Here is a 25,905-nt window from a genome sequence, read left to right as displayed (position 1 = left end):
CTCAAAGCCTACTCCATGCAGAGCAATTGGGGCGGGATGATAGGGGAGAGACAAGCTTTTAGAGGCCTATAAAAAAGTAGAAACCTGTTCCAAAATGATTTTTTTCTTTCTCCTCCCAGCTTTAGTGCAGCAGGCACTCTTCATGAAGAACCCGATGAAGATTTCTGGTGAATATCAGCTATCTGATTTTTAAAAAATTGGACCCATTATAAAAGAGGAATGACTGTTTGGAAGATCCTGGTTTTTCAGAACACTGAAATATTTCAGTCTGCAGAGTAATGAAGAAATAGTGCATTTGAATACATCACCTTCAGGATTGTAACTGATGTTAAGAGAACTGTTTTGGGATTAAGATTTCAAAGAACTGTACCTCATCAGTTTATTTCACCTGGTCTGTTATATAGGTGTGAGTGAAGAAGAAATCTTTCAATTATATATTTTTCTCTAGTTTTTTTAATGAACAAGTTTTAATTGGGTTATTTCTCAGTGTAAATCCATTTAAATGATAGAGATAATGATATTGTTTCAGAAGCGATTGCAGGGTTTATAGATGATCAACTATTTTTCCACAGCTCTGGAAAGACTGTGAAATTCACAATGTTGATTTGCTTCTTTATGGGAAGTAAATTTGTAGTGTCTTAATATTAGTTTATTGACTGTAACTATACATATTTTTGTGTAAGAATCAGTGTATTTCATACTGTCATTTTATACAGCCAAGTGTTTTTCTGATTTCCCCCCGTAATGATGACTTACTGTTAAAATGCATGCTGCTTATACAGATTAATTTCTCACTGAGTAAGTAATTCTTAAGGATGTTTATAGGAAGAAGACAGTATGTTTAAACTTGAAAATGGCAAGTAGAAAAACTTGCCCATTCCTTAAATGGAAAACCAGAAAGGCAACTTTTCACACTTCAACAAAAAAGCCTTTCTTTCAAACTTCTATTGTGGATGAAACAGGGAAAATTAACCAAGTACTGGAAGGTTGTCTGAACTGATTAAAATTGAATGAATCATATTGTTTTGTATAGGAATGTTGCTTTGGAGAGCGATGGAGGAATTAATTTTGCTAATTGCATATTTTGGTTTTGAGGAGACATTATGTGGAGAGTTGATAATATTTTTGACATCCATGAGATAGATAGATACTGGATAATTTGTAGAACTGAAAATACATCTCTATCTGGGTGGAAGTAGTCTCTTTGAAAACAAGGACACTTGTAGATTAGATTGTCAGCTCTGTCCCTCAACAAATGTATAGGTGAAAAGAGCTGCTGTGGTTTTGCAAACTTTTTTCCAGCAGTTTTTATATTTGAGGATCAGTGTTATACAAAATCGTCACAATAGTCTTTTTTGTTTAGCACATAAACCTTCTATCAAACATCAGATTGCTAAAAACAAGAACTTGCCCTTTTATCATATTTACACGAGTGTAATGCGCCAACAAATGTAATGCACACCTCAATTATGAAGGTGGGCATTACAATAAAAGGATTTGCTGTTGAGTGTAATATGAGAGAGTTGTGACCGCGAAAAAGCTAATGGGAAGCTGTCCTCTCTGTCAGACCTGATGGGATGATGGTGCAGGCTGATGCTGTAAAAGGTTGGTGGGAAGCTGGCTTCCCACCAGGCCTGATGTTGGGGTGCAGCTTCCCACCAGCCTTTTCATAGCCAACACCAGCTTCCATCACCTTTATTCAGGGCCACTGCTGCTTCTCCCTCCTCTGCCCACAGCCAGGATATTTTGCCCAACAGCTCAGATGAGTTTAGGTGTGTGATTCTAATGCACCATCAAATCTAATGTGCACCTCAATTTTGGCAATGTAGTTTCACCAAAAAAAGGTTTGCATTAGATTCAAGTGAATATAATATTAGGGCTGTTCCATAACCTTTCACAGTTTTTTTCTTTTAAAGATAAGGTCCATTTTTATTTATCCATACATCTTCCAAATTCTTTGATATTAAGATACTATTGCAAGATGATCCTGTTTGTTTTTCTCACTTATAAACCACATACAATGCCTTCCAAAGTGTGTAGTAGTTTGATACGTTTGCACATTTGTATCTGGAGATGTTTGTTGGTAGATCCATCTTCCTATTTATTAACAATGATTCCTCTACTTTTCAGCATATGCCAAAACTCATAAAGCCAGTAAAACTCTAGGTACGATGAACTGTACAACCCCAGTTGCCTACCTGTAAAATATTCTTAAAAGAAGCATACACAGATATTGGTTCTATTATCTACAAATATTTATTGTAACACTTGGATATAACTACAGGAAGCCCTTGGCACTGATAGAAAATATTGATTCACGGTTAGGTTACAAAAATTTATACATAGCAAAATTGAATGCTCTTTACATAAAAAATATTAGACTACTTAAACAAAACTTCAAAAAACTCCCAGTAATAACTACACAGAATTAGAAAAGAATTAGGCTTTAAGACACTGTCTGTTACCTTTATGCAAACACTGGACTAGAAAGAACATCACCTGCATTGCTGTAGAAATTGGTTTCCTTCATGCAACAGGTAAAAACAAACACTAAGCTATTTTTAATCTGCTCTATATAGATTTTGCCTCTTTAATAAAACAAAAAGCCAGATTCGGCATGTAACAAACTCAAATGCAAGGTAATACCTGAATTATTTTCCACATTATTTTTTTAACCTTTATCCTTTTTAAAGAAATGTGTACTTTTATCTTTATACACTTCTGCATGGTCTGAAGGAGCATTTTAATATTCAGCAAACATTCAAAACATGGATGTATGACTCGACTCTTTACTGATTTAAAACTCACTGATGTACTTAATTTTCTCCAACATGTATATATATTTTTAAAAAATAGCACACCAAAGATACCATCACTAGTACTCAAGCTAGCACTAAATGTTTCTGAAAATGTTGAAAGGCAGATTTATGGGAAACAGTTTTAAAATGGCACCCAATATTTTACTGAACACCAAATTTCTTGTACGAGAATACAGAAGCATCGTCTATTCTGCTGAGCACCAAAGTTGAGACGGGTGGTTGACCTGTGCTCTCTATGGCTATGGGTTTGTAAATCTAAAAATGCTTATTTGCTCATTTAAAAAAAAGTTAAATTACTGTCATTTCCGCAAGGTAACACTTTCCACTTTGATAAAATATGGATAGTCTAATGATCTCCTACTATATAAATGTTTAAAACATTTATAGAAAATAAACATTAAGGCAATGCTGACATTTATTTTCAGAGAAGGGGATCATTATCCTGATCTGATGGGCTGTTTACATTCCATCCAATAGTTAAAAACAAAAATAAATGTGGGGTAATAGGACCCAGCTTACTCCGATAAGTGCAATAGAAAAACAGTGGCTCAATATAGCATCATTGGAAAGGGAGCGGCTCAGAAAACGACACTTCTGGCATTTAGTCCACCATATCCAGTTTAAGTTTTAACAGAGACCGAATAAGCCGATTGGTAACTTCTGAAATTGTATGAAATAAGCACAACTATCTGCATTCATAATTAAAAGGAATAACTATCTAATTGAGTACTAGAGTCGTAGTTACTTACACCTGTGTAATTATATACAACCTTTTAAAATCTTCTCATCAATACAGGGCTGGATACCGAGTGTGGTATCCTGTTTGAGAAGGAGTGTTTCCCTTCAGCAATTGTATGAATGCTCAGAGTATCCATGAAGATTCCTCCCTTGGTAACTTGTATTTCTCTAACTTGGCCTAAAACGAAGACCCTCCCCTCCCACTCCCCCAGCAATTCCCAACTGAGTGCTAAAAGGAACGAAGGATATCCACTGCAATTTTTCCCCTATGAACATGGCCCAGGAGCATGAATATGAAGTTTTTTATATACTTCTGTATTTGCTTGAACATACATCTGTTCTGCAGAGCAGCTGCTCGATGATTTGTCAGAGCTACAAAATTCTTCCGAAAAAGGACTCTGGCAAACACTTATGTGTAAGAATTGAGTTGCTCTTTGGATCGAGACTGGATATCCTGAAGCTCCTGTTCTTCTTTTGCTTTGATATCTTGGTAAGCCTGCATTTTGCTTGCATCCTTTAAGTAGGCCCAGTTAGAGGACAGTATCATGAGGAAGTGGATCTGGAAAAGAAGGGTGAGCATGATGGCTAGTGAGCATGTCAAGAGCAAAGCAGGCAGCTAGTAAGATTAATTTTAAAAGTTATCCTACATTAATTATTAAGTATTAAAATAGGCAGGAAAGCTGGCTTCTAAAGATATCTAGAATTTGGCATGCTAGTAGCCGGCAAACGTTAGTAGGAAATACTAAGGGAAAGGTAGTTAATGCAAAAAAGAATAGAAACCGAAAAGCTTTGAAAATACTTTGCAAGTTTACATGCTGAAGCTTAGAAGAGCAACTCAAAAGGTAAATTTGTAGTAGTTCCTTCCCTTCTGATTTCCTTCTCCACATACTTGAATTAGGGAAAGCTGCATAGTAATCTCTTTGTTGCTTTCTTCTATATTTACTGAGGATATGATTTATATTATATAAAAATATTAGTTTTGTGTGTCAAATGACCACTGTGGGAGTGGACTAGAGAGAAGTAACTTAATTCACATATAATATCTTGTTGGCAAGAGGTACAGGATGAAACGTGAATGTGTGTCAACATCATAGCTAGAAAATTGGATGAGCTTCAGGTCTCTATATGATAAACTAAGATTTTGCATGAATTGGAAATTTCAGCTACCAAAATGGCTATTCTCCTTGTAAGCCTTAGTGAAGTGTGTTTCAAACCATTTGACCAGTAGCGGACCCATTTGTGGGATTTTACTGGTAAACTGGTTGGCAAATTGGAGAACGATAGAGAAGAGGTGCTTGAAAACCAGACTTTGCTAACAATCTGATAAGGGTAAACAGCAGTTGTCAAGAATCAGGCTTGTATCTTGTGTGTTATTTAGTGTAAAACAGATACTTTATTATTTTTCAGATTAGTGAATAGCAGAGATGAAATAACTTATTACAGGCCCTTAATTGAACCAGTAATTGTTTCAAAGGTGAGGCTTAGGGGAAAATAGCTGGATGTTAAATGAAAGCCCTCCTTCCTTTAAAAGGACCAGTTTATAACATCACTAAAACCCTCTCACAAGAATAGAAAATAGCCAGATCTCACCCACATCGTCATTCATATACAAGAAATAGTTTGTATTAATCTAAAATGCTTAAAGAGGCTTAATGAAGCTATTTACAATTTATTGTAACAAACGTCAAAAAAAAAGAGAGACTTTAATCTAGGGTGTCAGTGGTATTTCAAGCTACACAATGCAGCTCTTTACTGGGCTTTATGCAATTTAGAATTTAGTGCAGCAATCTTCCCGACTCTTAAACTTCAAAACAGCATAGTTATATGTAGTAGCCATCATGTAGATCAGCTGGTGGAAGAGAACAAAATACATGGTATGAGAGACAACAAATTCTTGAAGCCTTTTAGGCAGTTGTGTTAGAATCAAAATGTCTACTCTGTCAAGCAAGGATTTCAGGGAAAGCTATGGAGGAAAAATGGCTTTCTAAAAAAAAGTCTAGGCCTGCTTGCTGCAGTATAAAGGACACCGAGGATTCATTATTTTCCCTGAAGGTAGCTCACAAAATATTAAAATGTTATTGTTACAACAATTCCTTATCTTACTGTTACTGTTTCTATTTCTAATAGTGCCACTGGCCACTATGAAGAACTCAGTTCAGCCTGGTTCAGTATACTTGACGTTCCTAAGAAGTAGGCATACATTTTACACTCTCAAAAAGGACCTCAAAGGAAGGGAAGATAAGATTTAATTAAAAACATTTCCTATAATGGGGAAATTCAGAAGTGGCCCAACACTAGGGAAGTCTAAAAAACTAATACAAACATATTTCTATCAGGAAATGCCATAACTTGTCCATGCAATAGGATGGAGTTAAATAAAATAGCCAAAAAACTATTACAAAGCTTGCTTTGGTGCAGAGCTTTTATTGGGGAATGTAAACACTTGCCTGCCATTTGGAATATCCTGAGAAAACTACAGCCAGGTGCCAACAAACACAAAAAGTGTTACTTAGTTTAAGTTAGACAATCTTTAAATTTTGTCTGAAAAGGGAAACATTGTTATTTTAAAAGTGAGTGCAGATGATAATACTCACCAGTGCTATGACGGTGGCCCCAGCTCCAGCACAAGCCACAATGAACAGATGGTAAGACAAATAGAACTAAAACAGTAAAGTGGAAATATAATAAATTCAGATATTTAGTGGCACTTGGTATCTCTGTACAATTATTGGGATGTTGTTCAGTGCTCAAGGAAAAAACGATTGCTTTAATACTAAGAGAATGCAAATAGCTTTGGCTCCCCAGTTGGTCTGAATGATTGCCTTGACCAGGCTGGCTAGGGCGAAAGGAGCTGCAGGTTATCAACAAAAGGGCTACAAGCTTACTAGTCCAGGGACTGGATAAGTAAATACATGTTTCTGAGGTGGTACCCGAGTGGGCCCCAAATTTGTCTCATTTGTTTCATTTGTGTTTCCATTTCATTCTGTCCATTCAAATAGCACAAAATGGAAATGCCCCTCCTGAAATGAAAATGCAATCGAAGGCGGGCCTGCTTTTTGGATGGATTACATGGGGCCTGGCAGGGCCTGCAGCCAAGTGCTGAGTAAGGAGCGCTCCTTGCTTGGTGCTGGGCTGCAGGCCCTGCCAGGTCTGGGCACATAAGTGAGGAAGCCTGCACTCACAGGCCCGAAGCGCCCAGGCCTACAGGTGCAGACTTTGGGTCTGTGTGCCTGGGCTTGGCAGGGCCTGCAGCTGAGCACCAGGTAAGGAGAACTTACTCAGCGCTCGGCTGCAGGCCCTGCCAGGCCCAGGTGCATAGGCCCAAAGCCTGCACCAGTAGGCATTTTGGGCCTACGGGTAAAGCCCTACCCACCAATAATGGAAACAAAAATGAAAAACAAATATCTGTCTTCCCGATTTTGAAAGGCTCAGATGTAAATGGATCGGGGGCCCCACCAAAAGCCAGGACATGAAACGGATCAAGGTAAGTCCCGAATGCACATACCTAGTGCACACGTGATGCAGCACGTTGTGTTAACCCTGTGTACCAAGCCATGATACTGCAAACTGGCTGGTGCTGAGGTGTGCATTGGGCTTGCTAAATCTAAATGTGCAACAGCCAAAGGGCCAATTTATTCTACCAGATTCTGTCACATTCTTATCCCAAGTTGTCATCTAGTGCAATCACTGGCACTACATGACAGAATGAGATAAGTCTTAGCCTGGTTGCATTATATTTGGCTTTGTTTATACTAGTTTTTCTTTGAGCAGGGTTGCTAATTTATTCCAAACATGCAAAATTGGTGAAATGACACAATGCAGCATCTCACAACTCATTTTGAACACTAAAAAGTTAGTTGCAAGAAACGTTATCATTCCCAGCAGTTGTTAGCATCCTTTTATAGTACTGTAGAAACTGACAGATACTCTTCAGGTTATGGGAGACAGTGTGCTTTTAAATAATAAGCCCAGCTGTCTTGCATCTTTAGTATATGCAGCAGGAATGGGCAAGCTTCGACCCTCTAGGTATTTTGGCTGTTGGGAATTGTGGGAGTTGAAGTCTGGAGGGCTGAAGTTTGCCCACGCCTGATACAGAGCCAGTGCTTAATTGTGAGAAAGGGTTGCTTCTCCATAAAAGTTTCAATTTGTAACTCAGGGTGCTGCTATCTATCTCACTAAAACAGGAATGGGATTCCTGTGGCCTTCCAGATATTTTTAGATTGCTAGACTCCCAGAAACAAAGCCAATCTGGGAGTTATAGTCCAATAACTTTTCGAGGACCTTATGATTTTCACACATATACTAGAGGCACACTGACATATGGTGCAAACTGCCTTTCACTTCTTAGACATCAGGCATGGATAGGTTGGTTCTTTCTCTAATAATGTCCCAACTGGAGCTATCTTTGAAGAGATTTTGGAACTTCAACTGAGATTCTGCTTCAAAAGTGTAGGTACAATATCAGCTTTTCTCCCATCTGCTACAATACTTGTAAATCCAATTGTACATGCTCCTGAAACCACCTTAAAAACTGACTGACTGGTTTCAGGAATATTTACAATTGCAGCTATGGTACTATTAATGCAAATGTGAATAGGGAACAGTTATGCAGATGTAAACCTAAATTATATCATAACTAATGGAGAGAATACCAAACTTTAATGTATGTAAAATGTAGAAATAAGAGTTGTGAATGAGACCATAATGCCAAGTCTTTGGCTTGAATCTACATCCTTATCCAATTCAAAATGCTGATCTTGACCTATAATGCCTTGTTCATTCAGCTTGGGATCTTGATATCTAAAAATAGAAAGGATCTTTCTATATGGGTCCCATTTTATTACCAGCCACCTGCCCCCTTTGTCTAAAAAGATAGATAGGGGGTGAATATACTTTTAAGAAAGGGTGGTTTAACTTAATAAGGTTGAAGACATATCTTCAAAATATTGTAATTTACTTTGGATGAGGAACAATCTTAATTTCTTTCAGGACACAAATGGAGTACTTTAGCAAACTTCTGATAACATGTTTGAGCCAGCTGTTGGGGTGTAAGAGCAAGCAAGGACGTTATGGACTCCTTTACCTCAGGGGTGTTGCACATGTCTGCTAGAGCTGACCCACAGGCCTTGCCAGGTACAGCATTCCAAGGGATGATTCCTGAAGTTAAAATACCAGAGAAAACATCATTAATGCTGTTAACTGACATCATTCTCTCTTCCTCAAATCCCATTTCCCTTCTCCACCCACATGCAAGTTGTGTTTCTTTATCATGCGCCCACTCATTGACCAGTTCAATCTGGAGTTGGCATTAGCAAGTACAAAATCATGTAACTGTGTTCTCGTTCTACATCCAGGATAGAGTTCTTGCCAAGATATGTTCTCAGAGCTAGCATTCCCATATGGCGGATGAATAGTTGTCTCAGTCACTACGGACATTGCCATGCTGTGCCTATTTCCTATGTTAATGAGGTGAATGGATTTCTGGGAAAGATGTCCAAAAAGTTTTTAGGATTTACCTGAAATTGGGATTGACTACTATGCTTATATTTATGTAAAGGTAAAGGTTTCCCCTTGACATTAAGTCTAGTCGAGTCTGACTCTAGAAAGTGGTGTTCATCTCCCTTTCTAAGCCGAAGAGCTGGTGTTGTCTGTAGTCACCTCATAGATCATGTGGCCGGCATGACTGCATTAAACACAGTTACCTTACCACCACATCTAACACACATTTGCATCTTTTCAGAGTGCTAGGTTGGCAGAAGGTGGAGCTAACAACAGGAGCTCACCCTGTCCCACGGATTTGAACCACTGACCTTCCGGTCAGGAAGTTCTGCAGCTTAGTAGTTTAACCCACTGCACCACTGTGGCCTGTTTTTATTTATGTACTCTGCTTTTAATTTTTCTCCTTCACTTAGTCTCATGCCTTTATCAAAGCTCCTGCTTCTAAAATGTCTATTTCCATTTTTCAATACGCATCTTCTTTCAAGTCCAGTTTCTTTCCTCCATTCCTGTGAAAGTATTCCTGTAGCAGCTGTTAGCATTCAAGTACATTATGTACTACAGTATAATTTTTTTTTTTAAAAAAAAAATCAGGCTTGTGGCCACACTCCAGATACCTTCTTCCTTTCTATTTATTTCTTAAAATGACTGAAACTGGTTTGGATTAATCCACTTCTTTCTCCTTTTAGAGTCTACTGTGCTTCCAAATACAATGTTAATGTAGGAAAAAAATTAAAAGCTGTTGTCTTTGTGGGCTGTATGGCCATGTTCCAGCAGTGGTCTCCCCCAATATTTCACCTGCATCTGTGCTTGGCATCTTCAGAGGAATGTCCAGGAGAAAGAACCCTTGTCTGTTTAAAGAAAGTCTACATGTTTCAGTTAGCAAGTTTCAATTAGCATTTGAGTAGCCCTGAAGTTTGCAAAGTCAACCAGTGAGAGTATCTGCATAGAAGTAGCCTGGAAATGGCTTGTGTAACTCTCTCCTCTTTTCCAGCTCCATCCTGATGGCAGACAATAAAGGAGAAAGGGTTTTGTGGTGTGGGAAGCATGAAAGGCACGAAATAATATTTGTTCCTTGCAAAGAACGGTCTAAAGCATAAGCATTTGGCCATTGTTTAGGACTCTTGGTTATCTCTTTTAACTCACTTGAAAAAAACAAAACAAAACAAAGCCACAATTAATGTTTAATTTGTTGAGTTAAAAACTATTCATTCTACATCTAAACATATTTAGAACACAAAGTGAGAACAGAGACAGCTCAATGTAATTTTGGGGATCAGGACACAATAAAAACTGCTACTGTTTAAAATATTTACACCCCTGCATATATGCCCTTTAAAAATTAAAAAGTGGTTATTCAGATCCGAATATCTCAAGAGTGATGGCTGATCCAAAATGGGGATAGGGTTCAGTGTCACTATTGAATTGCTTCGGCATGACCATAATGACTGGAAGGACTTTATTGGGCCTAAACCAACACACTGAGAATAAAAGTTGAACTTGTTAGCTGGAACCCTGCAGCAGAAATCCTCACATAGATGGCAAAACCAATATTCTGCTCATATGAAACAACAGGCAGATTAAAATAATCAGGGAAATCAATACTATCATTGACCAATACTGAATACATGTTCCACAAAAGTTGGATAAGAATTATGAAACCAGAAAGTAAATTGAGAACTCCCCCAACCCAGAAAACAAGTAAGCAACACATTTTTTTGGTCTCCTTTTTTGGTAAAAGTTCCACAAGGCAAACGACACAAAAGCTAGAGCTAAGGATACGGTGATACTAGCTAAAGACATCAAGTCTCAATTCATTTCTGACACGATAAATAAATGAAGTGAAGGTCCATGGGAGGGATCTTTAGCCCTGCCTGTCACATGTGGCCACCCTCAAGCCCCTTTTACACTGACATAGAATCCTGATGATCAAACCAGGTAATCAGATTATCTGCTTTAAACTGGATTATATGAGTCTGCACTGCCATATAATCCAGTTCAAAACAGATGATGTAGATTTTATATGACAATGCAGATGGGGCCTCAGTGTGTGACTCACAAGCCAATTTTCATAAGCTTTTGTCTAAAGAGGCCATAAAAACTGTCTACTTGCCTGCATCACCCAAGACTGTGCTTGTCTTGGGGTCAAATAATACATCTACTAAACTAGCAACAACATGGGATGGCTACATTTGCTTCTGATTTTTTGTTCACTGTTAAAGATGACATGGGAGCTGGTTAGGACATTTCAACTGCACATGTGCACATTAGCTTATTTGTAAGTACCAAGCGGTGTTCACTTAGGCAATAGTGCTCTTTCTGCTCCCTATACAACACATACACGCACTTCCAAGTTTCAGTTAAAAATGTGAAACTGATTGATGCCGCTAAGATATGGAAAAGATTTGGCACTGTTGTTTAAGATCTGACATGGGCTTGGAGCGAACATGAGGCAATACACCAAACTAGGGCACCTGTGCTTTTAAACTACAATTCCCATCAGTCCCTCCTTGTCTGCCTGGTGTTAAAGGAGCACTACTTCTCAATATTTGGGGGACCAGGAGCCCCACCCCCCGCAAAGGCCCCAATGTCCAGGGTGGAAACTGCCTTTGACCTTTTGATCTTGAGTTTTTCAGTTATGGACAACATTCTAAACGGTTTCAGAACTCAAAGGAGCGGTTTCCATGGCGTCCCGTTCAAAGATCGCTGCTGCTGGTCTGTTGTTCAGGTGCATCTTGGACAGATTGAAAGCCAGGTTCAGCTCTTGCGTCTCAATGAGCCCAAACCATATTCCGGTCTCCTGCTTTAGAGATCATCAGCTATATCCAAGCCTTGTGTTTCAGGTCAGAAACTCATTTGAAAGAGCTGGAGAAGACATTCTTTGTTGATATCTTTGTTGATTTTATCCAACGGGCGGCAGCCATGATACTAACAGGAGCGGGACGCAGGGAGCATACAACCCCCCTGCTGTACCAGCTCCACTGGCTGCCAATCTGCTACCGGGCTCAATTCAAGGTGCTGGCATTGGCCTATAAAGCCCTAAACGGTTCCAGCCCAAGATACCTAACTGACCGCCTCTCGGCCTATGAGCCCATGAGGACTTTGAGATCTTCCGGGGAGGCCCTGCTCTCGATCCCGCCTGCGTCACAGGCACGGCTGGCGGGGACGAGAGATAGGGCCTTCTCGGTGGTGGCTCCTCGACTGTGGAACACCCTTCCCGTGGACATCAGGCTAGCTCCCTCCCTGTTGATATTTCGCAGGAAACTAAAGACCTGGCTGTTTAAGAAGGCATTTGAACAAGAAGTGCAATGATTGGTAATTTGACCATAGGAATGGAACAACGGAAATGATACTGGATTGTGGGTTTGACGATGAGACGACACGGAATGGCTTTTGTAGTATTGTTGATGTTTTTGATGAGGATGTTTTTTGATAATGATGAATTGTGGATTATTTTACACTATGTTTTGTATTTTGCACCTGTTTTTCTATGTTGTACACCGCAGTGAGTCGCCCCTGGGCTGAGAATTGCAGTATATAAGCGAAGTAAATAAATAAATAAATAAATGTATTCTATATGTCAGTGTTTTTAAATGTTTTATGCTGCAGTTGGCATTGAACTGCTGCCTTTGTTAACCGCCCTGAATCACTTGTGGGCTAAGAGGGGCGGTATAGAAATATAGTAAATAAATAAATAAATAAATAAATATCCCCTGGTTGATTCCCATCCCGCACATGTCCAGTCCGTATTCCCAGGCCTGCTTTGTGACTGATCAGGAGCACTCCTGTGTTGTCTGGCTTACATCTCAATTTCTTTGCCCTCATCCAGTCCATTCCTGGCAACAGACACAATGCCAAGAGGAGGAATTAATCTTGACATGTGTTACAGCAGGGTATCCATTTCTGTGAGTCAAGAAATGGGGCCATTTGTCACAGCAAAAGGTTTTTTTGAACCAGGAGAAGTGCTTCCCTATGTATCACAATGTTTCCCAAACTCAGGGGATGTTTCCATGTGAGAGAATGGGCATGTGCATAACTCCATAAATAGTAAACCTTTTTTCATTATCCATAAATTTCACAGCATGGAGAAGTGGCTAAGGCGGAAATTAGGCTTGGCTGAAGGCGACTTTCCAGCTGCACCTCAGCTCATCCAACTGGCCTACATCTGTTCACTGACTTCGTCCTCGCGGTCATTGGTTGGGTCCTGTGCCTGACTGCCATGGGAGTGGATGAATGGAGAGTGTGGCATCCCATGCCTGGCATCGACGCTGGCAAGATCTGGGTGGGGATCTGGGGAGTCTGCTTTGAGAGACCTGAGGTTGAGCCCATGGAGACAGAGTGCCTGGAATTCCAGGATGAACATTGGTCCCTCCCAATGGAATTTTTTGTTGCACAGGACTTGATGTCTTTAGCTATTATTATAGTATTCCTAGGTCTAGCTTTCATGTCGTTTGCGTTATGGAACATTTACCAAAAAAGAAGACCAAAAAATGTGTTGCTTGCTTTTTTATGTCTTGGGGGAGTTCTGAATTTATTTTCTGGGGTCATCATTCTTATCCCACTTTTCTGGAATATGCATTCTATTCTAGTAAATGAAGGAATTGTGTTCCTTGAAGCTTTTGAATTGCCTTATTTTCCATATGAGCAGAAGATTGGGTCTGCCATCTATGTAGGGATTTCTGCTTCAGGGTTCTAGATAACAAGCTCCGTCTTTATTCTCAGTGAAAAATGTTGGTTTAGGTAGAGTCCCTCCAATAATCATGGTCATGCTGAAGCAATTTAATAGTGACACTGAACCCTGTCCCTGTTGTGGCTCAGCCATCTCTCTTGAGATATTCAGATCATAAGAACAAAATTTGAATGTTTAAAGGGCATCTATGCCGGGGTGGAAATATTTTAAACAGTAGCTGTTTTTATTGGCCCAGATTGGATTTTGGATTTCAATTTTAATGGATGTGTCTTAATTAATTGTTTTAATTGTTGTTTTAATTTTTAATATTTTGATTGAACTGTTTTTATGGTGATCCCAAAAATTTCACTGAGCTGTTTCTGTTTTTACTTTGTTTTACATATGTTTAAATGTGGAATGAATAGTTTTTAACTCAATAAATTAAACATTAATTGAGGCTTGGTTTGTTTTGTTTTTTCAAGTGATGTAAGAGAGATAACTAAGAGTCCTAAACGGTGGCCAAGTGCTTATGCTTTAGTGCCTTCCATGCTTTCTACACCACAAACCCTTGCTCCTTTATTGTCTGCCACAACAGAATGGAATTGGAGAAGAGGATAGAATTACACAAGCAGTTTCCAGGCTACCTCTATGTAGATACCCTCACTGGTTGACTTTGCAAACAGCAGGGCTACTCAAATGCTAATTAAAGTTTGCTAATTGCAACATGCACATTTTCTTTAAGCAGACAATGGTTCTTTCCCCCACCCTGGACATTCCACAGATCTTTATACCGTTCACTTTTCTCACTGCCAACAGAATCTCTGAAGATGCCATTTCCAGATAAAGGTGAAATGTCAGGAGAGAATGCTACTGGAACATGGCCATACAGCCTGAAAAACCCATAGCAACCCAGTGATTCCAGCCGTGAAATCCTTTGGAAATACATTTCTGTCTTTGTGTTTCCCACTTCATATCTATGGAAGAGTCTGGTGGCCCTGATCCCCAAATCTCAGTTTTGATTTTTGACTGCAACAGATAATGAATCAAGACCAAATCAAAATCAGGGGCCCAATGCACAGACCGAACAAGACCATCTTCCAAGCACACAACATATTCAGGCTAGTTCTGCTTTCCAGTTCTTTGGTGTAGATTTTTTTATCATTCAGTAAGTAGTCACTGAACTCTTAGATTTCTAGATAACTAACTTTATTCCACCTGGCCAAAATCGCATGCCACTGCTTCCTAGTTGAAAAACCTTTCTCCCCCTTTGCCTTGCTGATTTTGACTGACTGAAGCCAGTACTATACAACTGTACTTTGGGCATGTAAATAACCCAGTGATTATTTTGACATTTTCCACTTATTAGAGATCCACTACTGTATTAATGAATTCCATCACATCTGGAATACTTAGTCTTCTAAATACACACATAATTGTCCCTTTTTCATTGATTTAATTGAAGCTTAAGTTTTGTGAAATACACAACCAGTCCAAATCTAGCCTTAAATGATATTGCCAGTGTAGATCTGGTTGACATACATTTAATACTCTAGCTGTTTAAACAAAACCCTTCCCTAAATAATAATATTACTTTCTTGATTCATATTCTCAACTTAGAAGAAATGTTTCTGTTATGGCAGTCAATCCTGGTCTGTGCTGACTTTGGTCATCTGGCTTAACTGGAAACTTGGTACACCACTTCGCAGAAAATGTCACAACTCCATGTGGAAAAGCTGCTACTTTATCATATTTTTGGAGTATGCTGGAGGAAAACATGGCCAGCTGACAGGAACAGGAGAACTCCATAGTGCAGCATGTACTTTTGCTCATTTCTATTGCTATTTCTTTAAACAGATTCCTTCACTGCCACTGTGCTTATATTCTACTAGCTGTCCGCTGCCACACGTTGCTGTGGCTCAGTCTGTGTATATGTGTGTGTTTTGCGCATGCGTTGTAATGTTTGGGGTTTTTTTTTGTTTTTGTTTTTTAAGTCTCTTCCACAGTGTTCTTCAGTGTTTTTATGAGTGATGGTTACTCGTTGGCCTGATAGGTGTATGGCGGCCAAATTTGGTGTCCATCTGTCAGGGGTGATTTGAATGCAGTATTCCTTCTTCTTGGCAGGGGGTTGGACTGGTCTCTTCCAACTCTTTGATTCTATGATTCTATGAATTCGTCCAGTGGTTTTTGAGTTCTGTTAATCCCACAAATGAACATTACATTTTTATTTATATAGATTCATATGGAAAAGTGTTTATAGTTTAAACCTTGAGGAACCAAGATTTTACAGCTGATTTTAAAGAACCGATTCTGCACTTGCATTTGTCGTCCTGCCCCCCCCCCCCCCCAGATTTTTTCCAAAAATTATCTAGATGAAAATTTATCAGGCCTGAAAGCCAGTTACACATTTTTCTTATCCCCTCTCTTGCTATGAACCCTTGAAAATCCACTAGTGCAGTACATTTCAAAATGATTTTGGAGTAAAACATAGGTATTATATAAACCCATGAGTCAAGTGAGGCCTAGAAAGGACTTAAAGAAGCCAACAGATTTTGACTTTGAGTTCAGTTTTCCATCCCTGCAATGTAATGGATGTGATCACGTCCCTGCTTCACCTAATCTTAGTCCTTACCCCTCCTCCCCTGGCAAAAATAGCCACTGAACAGGCATACAGAGATCTGCATAATACACATGATACCTGATTTCAGAATATATTCTTCTGATGCATCCTCTCGCTACCCACCAAAGCTTTAGCTATATATTTGCCATCAACATAGCAACATAGCAAGTGGATTTCAAAATCAAAGCCCAAAGGAAACTGTTTTGTAAAACTACATATAGTTAACATTGTTAACATTGTAGACAAAAGAAAAAAATATTCAGATTCTCAACCAATTTTTTTCAGGACTCTAGCCTAAGAGTCTATTAGTATTTTACATATTTGATGATGGGGTCTATATTGCTGATTGTTTTATTATCAAGCTTAATATTGTGATGTGGATAACAGCCACAAAATCACTTTAGATAAATGACTTGCCAAATACAGTTAAACTAGATGCATTTGGAAAGAGGTCAGTGTAATCTGCATTAATTGAAAAAGTAATGACATGTTCATAGACTCCACACTTGGATGCTTTCAGTTCATCTCCTAAGTCTAAGACAACCCTCTTGAAGACAGGCAAGGAAAGAGGATAAAACATTTAATCAGGATTAAAAATAAGTACCATATTGCCTGATATCGACACAGATCTGGTCTGCTGAAGCTGTCATATTTCCTGGGAGCGATCTGATGACTTCACAAGTTGACCATATGTTGTAGAACATAAAGACTGGCACAGCGGAAAAGCCAAAGACACCCAACCAGGCCACTCCAAGGATGTAGGTGAGGAAAACAAACTGCAAAGAGGAGACAGGCACATGTCATAGAGTTCCAATGTTTTAGCAATTTCTTCAGAATGTGATGATGTGTTCCCACATTTGATCATAAACGCAAAAGCAATTCTAAACATTTAAAACCTTAGTAGAATATGAGCTGTCAGGATCTTTCATTCTGTCAATAAACTGTCAATATTTATTGAAATGGCTGAAACCCTTCGACTTGTCTTTTGAAATCTCTGCTTCCCAAAGTTTGTGTGTGTATGTTTCAGGAGAGAAATTGCAAGTTGCTTCTAGTGTGAGAGAACTGGCCATCTGCAAGGGCATTGCCCAGGGGGCACCCAGATGTTTTACCATTCTGTGGGAGACTTCTTTCATCCCTCTGCACAAGAAGCTGGAGCTGACAGATGGTAGCTCACCCCACTCCCTGGATTCGAATGGTCAAACCTTTCGGTCAGCAGCCCTGGGTGCCATCAGGTGAAAATAATATTATTAATCATCCTTGGAAAAAAATTAAGTGAACTCAAGGGCTTCGATCTTGCATTGTCAGATGTAACTGAAGAGCTCCATTGCAGCAACTGATGATGCCATTTGCTTCCTTTAAAAAACTGTCTTTCCATTCAGTCATCATCCCAACTGAAAGGTTTCTGAGGTGTTGTAGATTGGAGGACTGGGAGAGGATGTTTGCAGTGCTCTCCTAGTCATGTGATATTTTCAGAGCAGCATCCACAACTGCTTATCTCAAGAATTGGAGAGGATACCATAGCCATTTATCAGGGCCCTTATCTGAAACCCATTGGTGGACTGCTGCTTGGCTAAAAGGTAGGATTTTGGTGGAGAGGGATTGTGTTGTGTCATTGATGCTTATAAACATGAATTCCAGAAGTTTCAAAATTGTAAGCCTGGTTGATGGGCCAGTAACTACTGAACAAGATGCCAGCCTAAAAGACCACACAAAAACCTAGGTCTAACTCAGTATGGATTGTCTGATCAGAATATTTGGGTAAAGATTAAAAGTGCTTTTATTTCTCCATCCATCCATCCTTTTTCATACTACAGAATGCAAGGAACCTTATAATGTAGATGATGGACCTTATCACAAAGGCCAGGAAAAGTGTCTCACTTTGTTGGAAAAAAGGGCAGTAGGGTGAATCCGTCACCCTGCGTGTAGCACCCTCTTGGTGACGCTTCCCCCATCACACGTTACCTGGATTGGTGAGGATTGGAGCCAGTACAATACAGGCAGGCTCCTGTGTTGGGAGAGAAGTGTCATACTATGCTTCTACTCCACTTGAGGGTGGGGCCACCCCCAGAAATCCAGCAATGTCATGGGACATTTTTCTACTATGCTATTACAGCATAGTGATTCCACTTTAATTTTCATGGCTGCATTCTGTGGAATCTTTGGGTCTGTAGTTTGGTGGGGCACTAGAGCTCTTCAATTGAGCTTTCTAAATGCCGCTCTCTAAGCTTCAAATCTCAGAAGTCCATGCAATGGACCCACAGCAGTGACAGTGGAACCATAGAGCTATCATCATGAACTGTGAATTAGACGCTACTTAAAATAAGAGTATCTCACAATTGAAACATAATTGATAAGAATGAATCAGGAATTAGGTAACAAATTAACTAACACATTCTTCCAAGTATAAAATTGTCTGTGTGGGTCTAAAAATGCTCATGTGCTCAAACATTTTCCTGCCAACAGAGTGTAGCCTGCCTATTCCTCTTTTACCTGCTTTGTGGAATCTGCTTAGACTACCATTGTATTTTCTACCCTGGACGAATTGTTCCGAGTGTGGCAATACTGGCTTTGTTTTTTAATAAAACTGTGGCCTGAAATTTGGCCACCTGATGCAACCCGGGGAACTTTCAAACCACACAATCACAGTGATGTGGTCCCAATTTAATGGTCATGGTTCTGTCTTGAGGAATCTTAGGATTTGGAGTTGAGATAATGTTCAGAATTATCATCCAGGGAGCTGGAGCCCCTGGTGATACAATGGGTTAAACCCTTGTGCTGGCAGAACTGCTGACTAAAAGGTCAGCTGTTTGAATCCAGAAAGTGGGGTGAGCTCTCAACTGTCAGCTCCAGCTTCTCATGCAGGGAAATGAGAGAAGCCTCCCACATGATGGTAAAACATCTGGGCATCCCCTGGGTAACATCCTTGCAGACGGTCAGTTCTCTCATACTAGAAGCAAGCTGCAGTTTCTCAAGTTGCTCCTGACATAGGGGGAAAAAAGCCAGGGAGCTCTAGTACTCTTCCTCTAAACTACAAACTATAAAATTATAAACTTGGTAGTTTTAAAGTAAAATAATTTTTGTGTAGGCTGAAAGAGTAAGTGCTATCTGGTGACATGATCTCTGTTAAGTTCTCCTTCCTGATTGTCCCATCATGACATGCGTATTTCTTTTTCAAGCCCTGAACCCTTTCTATGTGCCAAGCTTTCAGAGAGGAACTTGACAAAATGTGAATGGGGAGAAATAAAAATTCAAAATGAAGAACTGGAAGAGAAAACATGAAGGATCTAGATAGGCATACTAGATAGGTATACTAGAGCTAAGCACTGCTGTATTCATGATTCCTATGGATCCTCTAGTTTAGGGGCTACATAGGAATGCAGTTTAGGGGCTACATAGGGATCATGGAAGTCCCTCAATTCACACTTAGCAGAAAGCCAGAGTTGTAATTGACAAGAATCTATCACCCTTTCAGCTGGAAAGCAGCTGGGTGACAGTCCCACCTCCACCCCTCACATAAGTGGCTTCTGGTGCAAAGGGGGTTTGTGACCCTTCTTCCGTCTGTCACACCCTGGGAGGGGAGGGCACTGTCAGTTGCTCTCCAATCAACAGGAAAATAAACTTCTATTGATTGCAGCAGTTTGTTGCTCGGACAATGGAGATGGGGGCAGGAGTCACTACATAGCTCTGTAACTCATATTTATGCATTTGTAATTCCCCAATAGGTTTTTGGCCACTGACTTTCCTAAAGTTGAAATATTCCACATACAATACTGGTTAAGGTAAAAACAGGTGTTAGAGGAACTAAGAGTAATTTTCGAGGACTTAAAAAAACATGATTCAATGGAACAAGATGCTGAAAGAGTCTGCCTGATAACATTGACATTTTCTATTGGTGAAATAATTGTGGTTCTCCACAGTACTGAATTACAAAGAAAATCATTCTGAAACGACTTCACAACAGCATTTGACACAACAGAAAACATGCACAATTTATCACAAGGGAAATGGCAAATGCTGGCACTTCTATATAAGCTTTTTTTCTAGATATATTGCATTCTAAAGAGCAATCAGATTACTGAAAATGGCAGCTTTCTACCAATTATGGCAATCATGACTAGATCCCCATTGTAAATAACACAAAACAAATAAATTAAATCATCAATATATGCAGACAGCAGCCAAAGAATTGCTCCAAGGCAAAACCTAAACCCCAGAAAGTGAAGCAGCCCAAAAGAATCCAGTTTTTCTATTGATTCTTCAAACCTCAGCTGCTAAATGCCAACATAAAAAGTTGCAAAGTTAAACCATACTCTACATTAAATGGAACATGCAGCTTCAGGCATGTAAATGCACATGACCCAGATCCAAATTGAGACCAGTGCAGATGGGGTGGGGGTGGTTTCTTTCCCTCTGTTTTAATTTTAAAATTCACACATATGTATATACAAGCACAAAGGGGAAGTGTCACCATTTTTAACCCCATGTGACTATGTGGATTTTTAAATACAAAACAGGTAAGGAAAAGTTTAAATCTCAGACACTAGTAATGGTAAGCTATATAGTGAGCATGGCCACAATTTAAATGTGGGTATGTGAATTTTTAAATACGAAACAGGCAAGGGAAAGTTTAAATCTCAGCCACTAATAATGGTAAGATATACAGTGACGATGGCCACAATGTAAATGAGTCATTGGTTTTTGGCTCCCTTTTTCTTTTCTGTTGGTGTTTCCTACTTTGTGATATGATACAAGTTTCAGGCTTGATTGTAAAATACTAGTTTTCCATAACAATTCATACAAAGGCATGTACATGTACACACTAGACTCTTATCTTGAGATACAATACAAACACAAGTGATTTGTAACCAGTTTTCTTTCTTTCCTAAATGACAAGGAAACACTCCAAGTTTAGTGCTTGTGAACTTGCATATGTTTCCTTATTCCAAGGACAGGGAAACAGTTCAGGTCCAGTGTTTGTGGACTCACTTGTGTGTTGTTTAGTCTTTGGATGATTTCACAGGAATTTGAAGAAGTCTTTCTATTCTGGCACCACCACATCCTAGATTTTACCAAGCCTGATAAAATGATATCAAGTCTAGAAGGAACCAGCATGGTATAGTGGTTACATGATGATTCTGGAGGCCAGAGTTTCAATCCATGAATCCATTTAACCATAAAAAACTACTGGCTGACCTTGAGCAAACCCCCCTCTGAGTAAGTAAGACTAAGGCAAACTCCCTCTGAAAATCTTGTAATACATTTGCCTTAAAGTTGTCATAAGACGGGAATGACTTGAAGACAATAATTAAGCTTAGCAGCCCTTACTCAATCAGCTGACCACCACAGAACCATATTCCTGTAGTTATTTAGTTTGCCATTCCTGCCTTCTATTGTTACCTCTTTCTGTTTTTAATGGATTTGAGAGAGAAAGAGAAAGCTGAATTGATCACTTGCTTCCAAGTCTAGACAGAATGGGCATAAGGTTGATGTGAAGATGCGCTAATACGTAACTGCCAGATAAGACCCATTTCATTATTTCATTGTGGTGACTGTCATTTTACCTCCGCCAATCAGATATCAAGGAAAGAGCCTCAAGGGAGCAAGAAGAGCGTCCAGGGCTTATGGAATAAGGCATCAAGGGGGAAGACGGCAAGAGCAGAGCTATGGCAGATGGTGCATCCCTGGAGCAGATTGTGGTGCTTAGAGCAGCATGAAAAATATGCAGAAGGCAGGTGGGGGAGGGAAGAACAGAATGGGATAGCATAGGATCAAGCTGCTAGATTTGGGACTGAGGAGAAAGTAAAAATATTTGCCAGCATGTTGGAATACAATAATGATGAGAAGTTCTTGCTCTCCTGATACATGATAATCATGTGAGAAGTCATAGTCAACCAGAGAGAAGCTTGCCTTCTGGAACTTGGTTCCAATTGTTGAGGCACTGGCTCATCTGTGACAGCATATGATACAATGACTATCAGAAGGTCTGCATGATTAAGAAGTATTACCTAGTCATCATGTGAGTTACATACTCCTCATCCTAAGTGCTGAAATATTACTGTGATCGATCTATAGATATAGTAATTACGTAACAAAATATTCTAATAGAATTAAATCCGATTACATGTGACCTAGGGAATTTTATGACAATATCACTACAATAACACTACAATCCCAGAGCATAATATCTGAAACCAAGGCCTGACATTCAACATTTTCTTATGTTATGGAGGAATCTATATAAAAACTAGCTACTGTTATGATGCACCACCCACTGGCCTTCTATTGCTTTGATGCATCTGACAATTCCATTTTTGAGCACGCCAAATAGCAGTGTGGGATGACTGCTGCTGGGACCAAACTACTAGAAAAACGTCCAGAGTAAGGGCAGCATGCTATCTCACAGTTGAAAAATGGTATATTCACTTCTAAATCTGATACTTGACAAATGCTTAGACGCACAAGGTAATTACAGGTTTTGACAAGAGCAAATGCTAATCATGTTGCTTTATCACACTCACCATTCCACTGATGCAACGGCCGCAGATAGTAGTCTTGAATTCACCATGAAGTTCCTTCACAGCACTTGTTGTATAAAAGCCCTCAGCCAACAGGATAATTCCATACAGGAAAAAGAATGATGCAATTCCATAGATCACATATTGCATTAGTTTTATTCTGAGAAGGAAATAAACAGGGAAATCAGACTTTACTATGTTAGCCTACAGTCCCTTTCCAATTGATATAGAGAAATTAATGCAAAGGGTAAGCATTTTAGGATGAAACATAAATAGCATGGCAATATATTCAAAAGGCATCGTTTGATTAATGAACCGATATGCCTTGGGATGATCCTGTTGTAAACAGTACTATTTCTATATTGTTGGAGTTCAGGGAGATGAGAGGGGAGGCATCCAGCTGTTTCTGTAGCTGGATGTGCTGCAAAGGCATATGGGAAAGACTCAGGAGTCCTTGCAAGTTCTCTGCAGATGCACACAGTTACATTCATAACAAAACTTATGCCATTTAAGGTTGTTGTGAGCCACCGCCTAATAATATCTGGAGGATAACAGTGGCCCATTTTATTATAAAGGGCTCAGTCCCCACCATAATTCTCACATACTCTTCACTATTCTTTCAAATGAGTTACATTGAATTGAATAAGCCTTGGGTTCCACCAAAGCTTATGATCGCTAAATTTTAAGGTGTCAAATTCTTTTTTTGTTTGTCCATACAAAATCCATTGTTATAAACCAGGTCTCAATATCTCAGTTATATTTATTTGTACCCTTTAAAAGGATATAAATGATGTTGGTTTGGAGAATGTCAGTTTTAAACAGTAAAGAAGGATGGAAAGAATATGGAACATCTTGAAGACCAACTGCAAGAGTAAATGTTGAAATATTTGTTTAAGTTGGTAAAATGGGACCAGATGACTGAAAATAGCCAGTGGCCTTTCTATGTCAAGGAGGGGAAGGACTATGGCCTAAATCCAACAGTTAATTACAAAAAGGTAGACCTACTGAATGAATTGATGAATGCTAAATCAACACGTACATAAAACCCATTGATTAGCTAGGCTTTCTCTCACTGGGAATAACAGTTAGAGTCAAAGACAGAAGAACTCATTTAAGATTATATATTATTTATTAACTTCCAGCAATTAAAGGGAAAAGGGAGAACATTATTTTCACAATATATTACACGTTTTCCATGTGGTTCTGTGGCACCTACAACATAAATGTAATGACTGTGCCAACTGCAAATGGTTAGTGATAATATTTATTATTTTATCCTTAGATTCAGCCGTATATCTTCCTGCATATTTCCCGGGGATATTTTTAGTGGCCTGCAATCTCTAGGCAACAGTTCCTTTTTTTGCCTTCAGTTGCTATGGAGCTGAACAAAGTATGCTCTCCTGTGATTTATTGCCACTTTTAGTTTCCTTTTCTCTGTCAAATTTGACAAGACATTTCAAGGGAAAGTATATGCTGAATTCCTAATAGATGTAGAACATTGAAAGAGGTGTACAAATGCTATATCCACCCACTTCATCAATGCTAGTAATCTACCTAAACATTGAGAAAAACCTCCTGATGGTAAGAGCTGTTTGACAGTGGAATAGACTACCTTGGTGGAGTCTCCTTCTCTGGAGGTTTTGAAATAGAGGCTCAATGACCTTCTGTCGGGGGTGCATTAATTATATATTCCTGCTTGGCGAGGTGTTGGATCTTGTAGTCTCCAATTCCTTTAATCTATTATTCTAATCACTCCCCAGAAATGTCTAAACTCTTTTTGGATGAAATGGGTTCTCTAAATTCACCTTCAGATTTGTTTTGCTTTACTCACCAATTATGCCTACCTCTTTGTGTGCAGAATTTGTCCTCATCTAGATACTCCTTAGCTTTATATACTGTGTTTTAGAACAGTGATTTGCTTCACTGCTACTGTGTTGCAATACAAAAGAATTGGTTTCATACTTACACTTCAGATAACAAAGCATGGTCAGTGACGTTTGTGGAGAAACTCTGTTCGAGGATAGATATGGTCCCAGCAAGAGCCACATGACCGCAGCCGCAGAACAAAGCCACCCCAGAGAAGCAGAGGATCGTTGCCACAAGGGAAGCATATGGAACTCCTCCCAGGCACTTAATACAACATTCAAAGCAACCTAAGCAGAAAAGAAAAGGAGGGCTGTGAACAAAAAACAACTTTATTTTAAAAGGAACTTACAAGACAGCACTGTTTGTTTTAAAGATAGGGAAACTAGAAAAAGGGAAGATCCTCTAGCAAATATAGCAAGAAGGATTTGCTTAAGGCACAGGTTCCCAGCATTTCCTTTACAGGGACCACTCTATTAGAATCAATAGCTCTTGTAGACCACCATGTAAGCAAGCAATCACTAACATTTTCAACAGACCCAATGGTTGACAGTTGAACATGTTATATAAAAGGGAAGTAATCCTAAAGTCAATTTTTATCATTCATGATGTTAATTCACAAATATTTTGCTCACATCAGTGTGTATCTACCACTGGGGAGCAAATAACATTTGCCATGTAGGCCAGAATACTCAAGGTATCTGGAAGACCTAACCACCCTGACTGATGCCTCTAACAATCAGCAAGCATTTCAGTGATGTTGATTATATCTGACATGTAATCCCTGATATCTTTCAACAAAGAAATCACTATGACCTTTCCCCTGCTTGCTTGCTCTCTGTAACTGGTTCATCTATTTCATTCTCTCCTGCAGAACAGTGCCTCATTGAGTTATCAATACAGTTCCCCATGGACCATCTGCAGCACATGCATGGACCATCAATGTATCCATTGGCTTGATGGGAAGAGGTTACACTTCCTAGTTTAGGTACCAGCTCTGAGACCTCAAACCACAGGAGTAAGGAGTGTCTTGTTTGTACAAGTCCAGGAACACATTTTACCAGTTCCCCAATCCATTTAAGCCCTTTCCTCCTGCCCTCAAAGGTTGCTCCTAAAAGACCGTGGAAATGGAAGAAGATATAATACAAAAAAGCTGAAGCAGACAGGAGGAAACTAGCAAAATCTGAC

The 25,905-nt window shown here is 39.3% G+C and overlaps 3 protein-coding genes across 10 annotated transcripts in view; 2 read left to right on the top strand and 1 right to left on the bottom strand.

Annotated features, from left to right (window-relative positions):
- OFD1 (OFD1 centriole and centriolar satellite protein) overlaps positions 1 to 2,395 on the top strand; it is a 37,172-nt gene extending 34,777 nt beyond the window's left edge. For all 4 annotated transcript variants that reach the window (XM_067466803.1, XM_067466802.1, XM_060769992.2 and 1 more), the window contains one exon: positions 120 to 2,395. In XM_067466803.1, the coding sequence (XP_067322904.1) occupies positions 120 to 171 (52 nt within the window). In that variant the 3' untranslated portion in view covers positions 172 to 2,395. The remainder of the gene's footprint in view (positions 1 to 119) is intronic.
- GPM6B (glycoprotein M6B) overlaps positions 2,238 to 25,905 on the bottom strand; it is a 147,942-nt gene continuing 124,274 nt past the window's right edge. For 4 of the 5 annotated variants that reach the window (XM_060769988.2, XM_060769991.2, XM_060769987.2 and 1 more), the window contains 6 exons: positions 24,821 to 25,007; positions 22,858 to 23,014; positions 16,944 to 17,115; positions 8,641 to 8,714; positions 6,152 to 6,217; positions 2,238 to 4,116 (listed from right to left, as the gene is read on the bottom strand). In XM_060769988.2, coding sequence (XP_060625971.1) covers positions 3,967 to 4,116; positions 6,152 to 6,217; positions 8,641 to 8,714; positions 16,944 to 17,115; positions 22,858 to 23,014; positions 24,821 to 25,007 — 806 coding nt within the window. In that variant the 3' untranslated portion in view covers positions 2,238 to 3,966. Of the gene's footprint in view, positions 4,117 to 4,420; positions 5,407 to 6,151; positions 6,218 to 8,640; positions 8,715 to 16,943; positions 17,116 to 22,857; positions 23,015 to 24,820; positions 25,008 to 25,905 lie in introns of those variants that run through there. The other variant, XM_060769989.2, reaches the window with a different exon arrangement.
- On the top strand, positions 13,010 to 13,971 carry LOC137096726 (claudin-34-like). Its single transcript, XM_067466804.1, is given in 3 exon segments — positions 13,010 to 13,231; positions 13,234 to 13,781; positions 13,783 to 13,971. Coding segments are annotated over 3 exon segments (762 nt in total). The 5' UTR covers positions 13,010 to 13,135; the 3' UTR covers positions 13,901 to 13,971.

The sequence above is a fragment of the Anolis sagrei genome, chromosome 3 (assembly GCF_037176765.1).
Source record: "Anolis sagrei isolate rAnoSag1 chromosome 3, rAnoSag1.mat, whole genome shotgun sequence".
Taxonomy (NCBI): Eukaryota; Metazoa; Chordata; class Lepidosauria; order Squamata; family Dactyloidae; genus Anolis; species Anolis sagrei.
The sequence above is the reverse complement of the archived record's forward strand: the minus strand, read 5'-3'. Positions and strand labels throughout refer to the sequence as shown.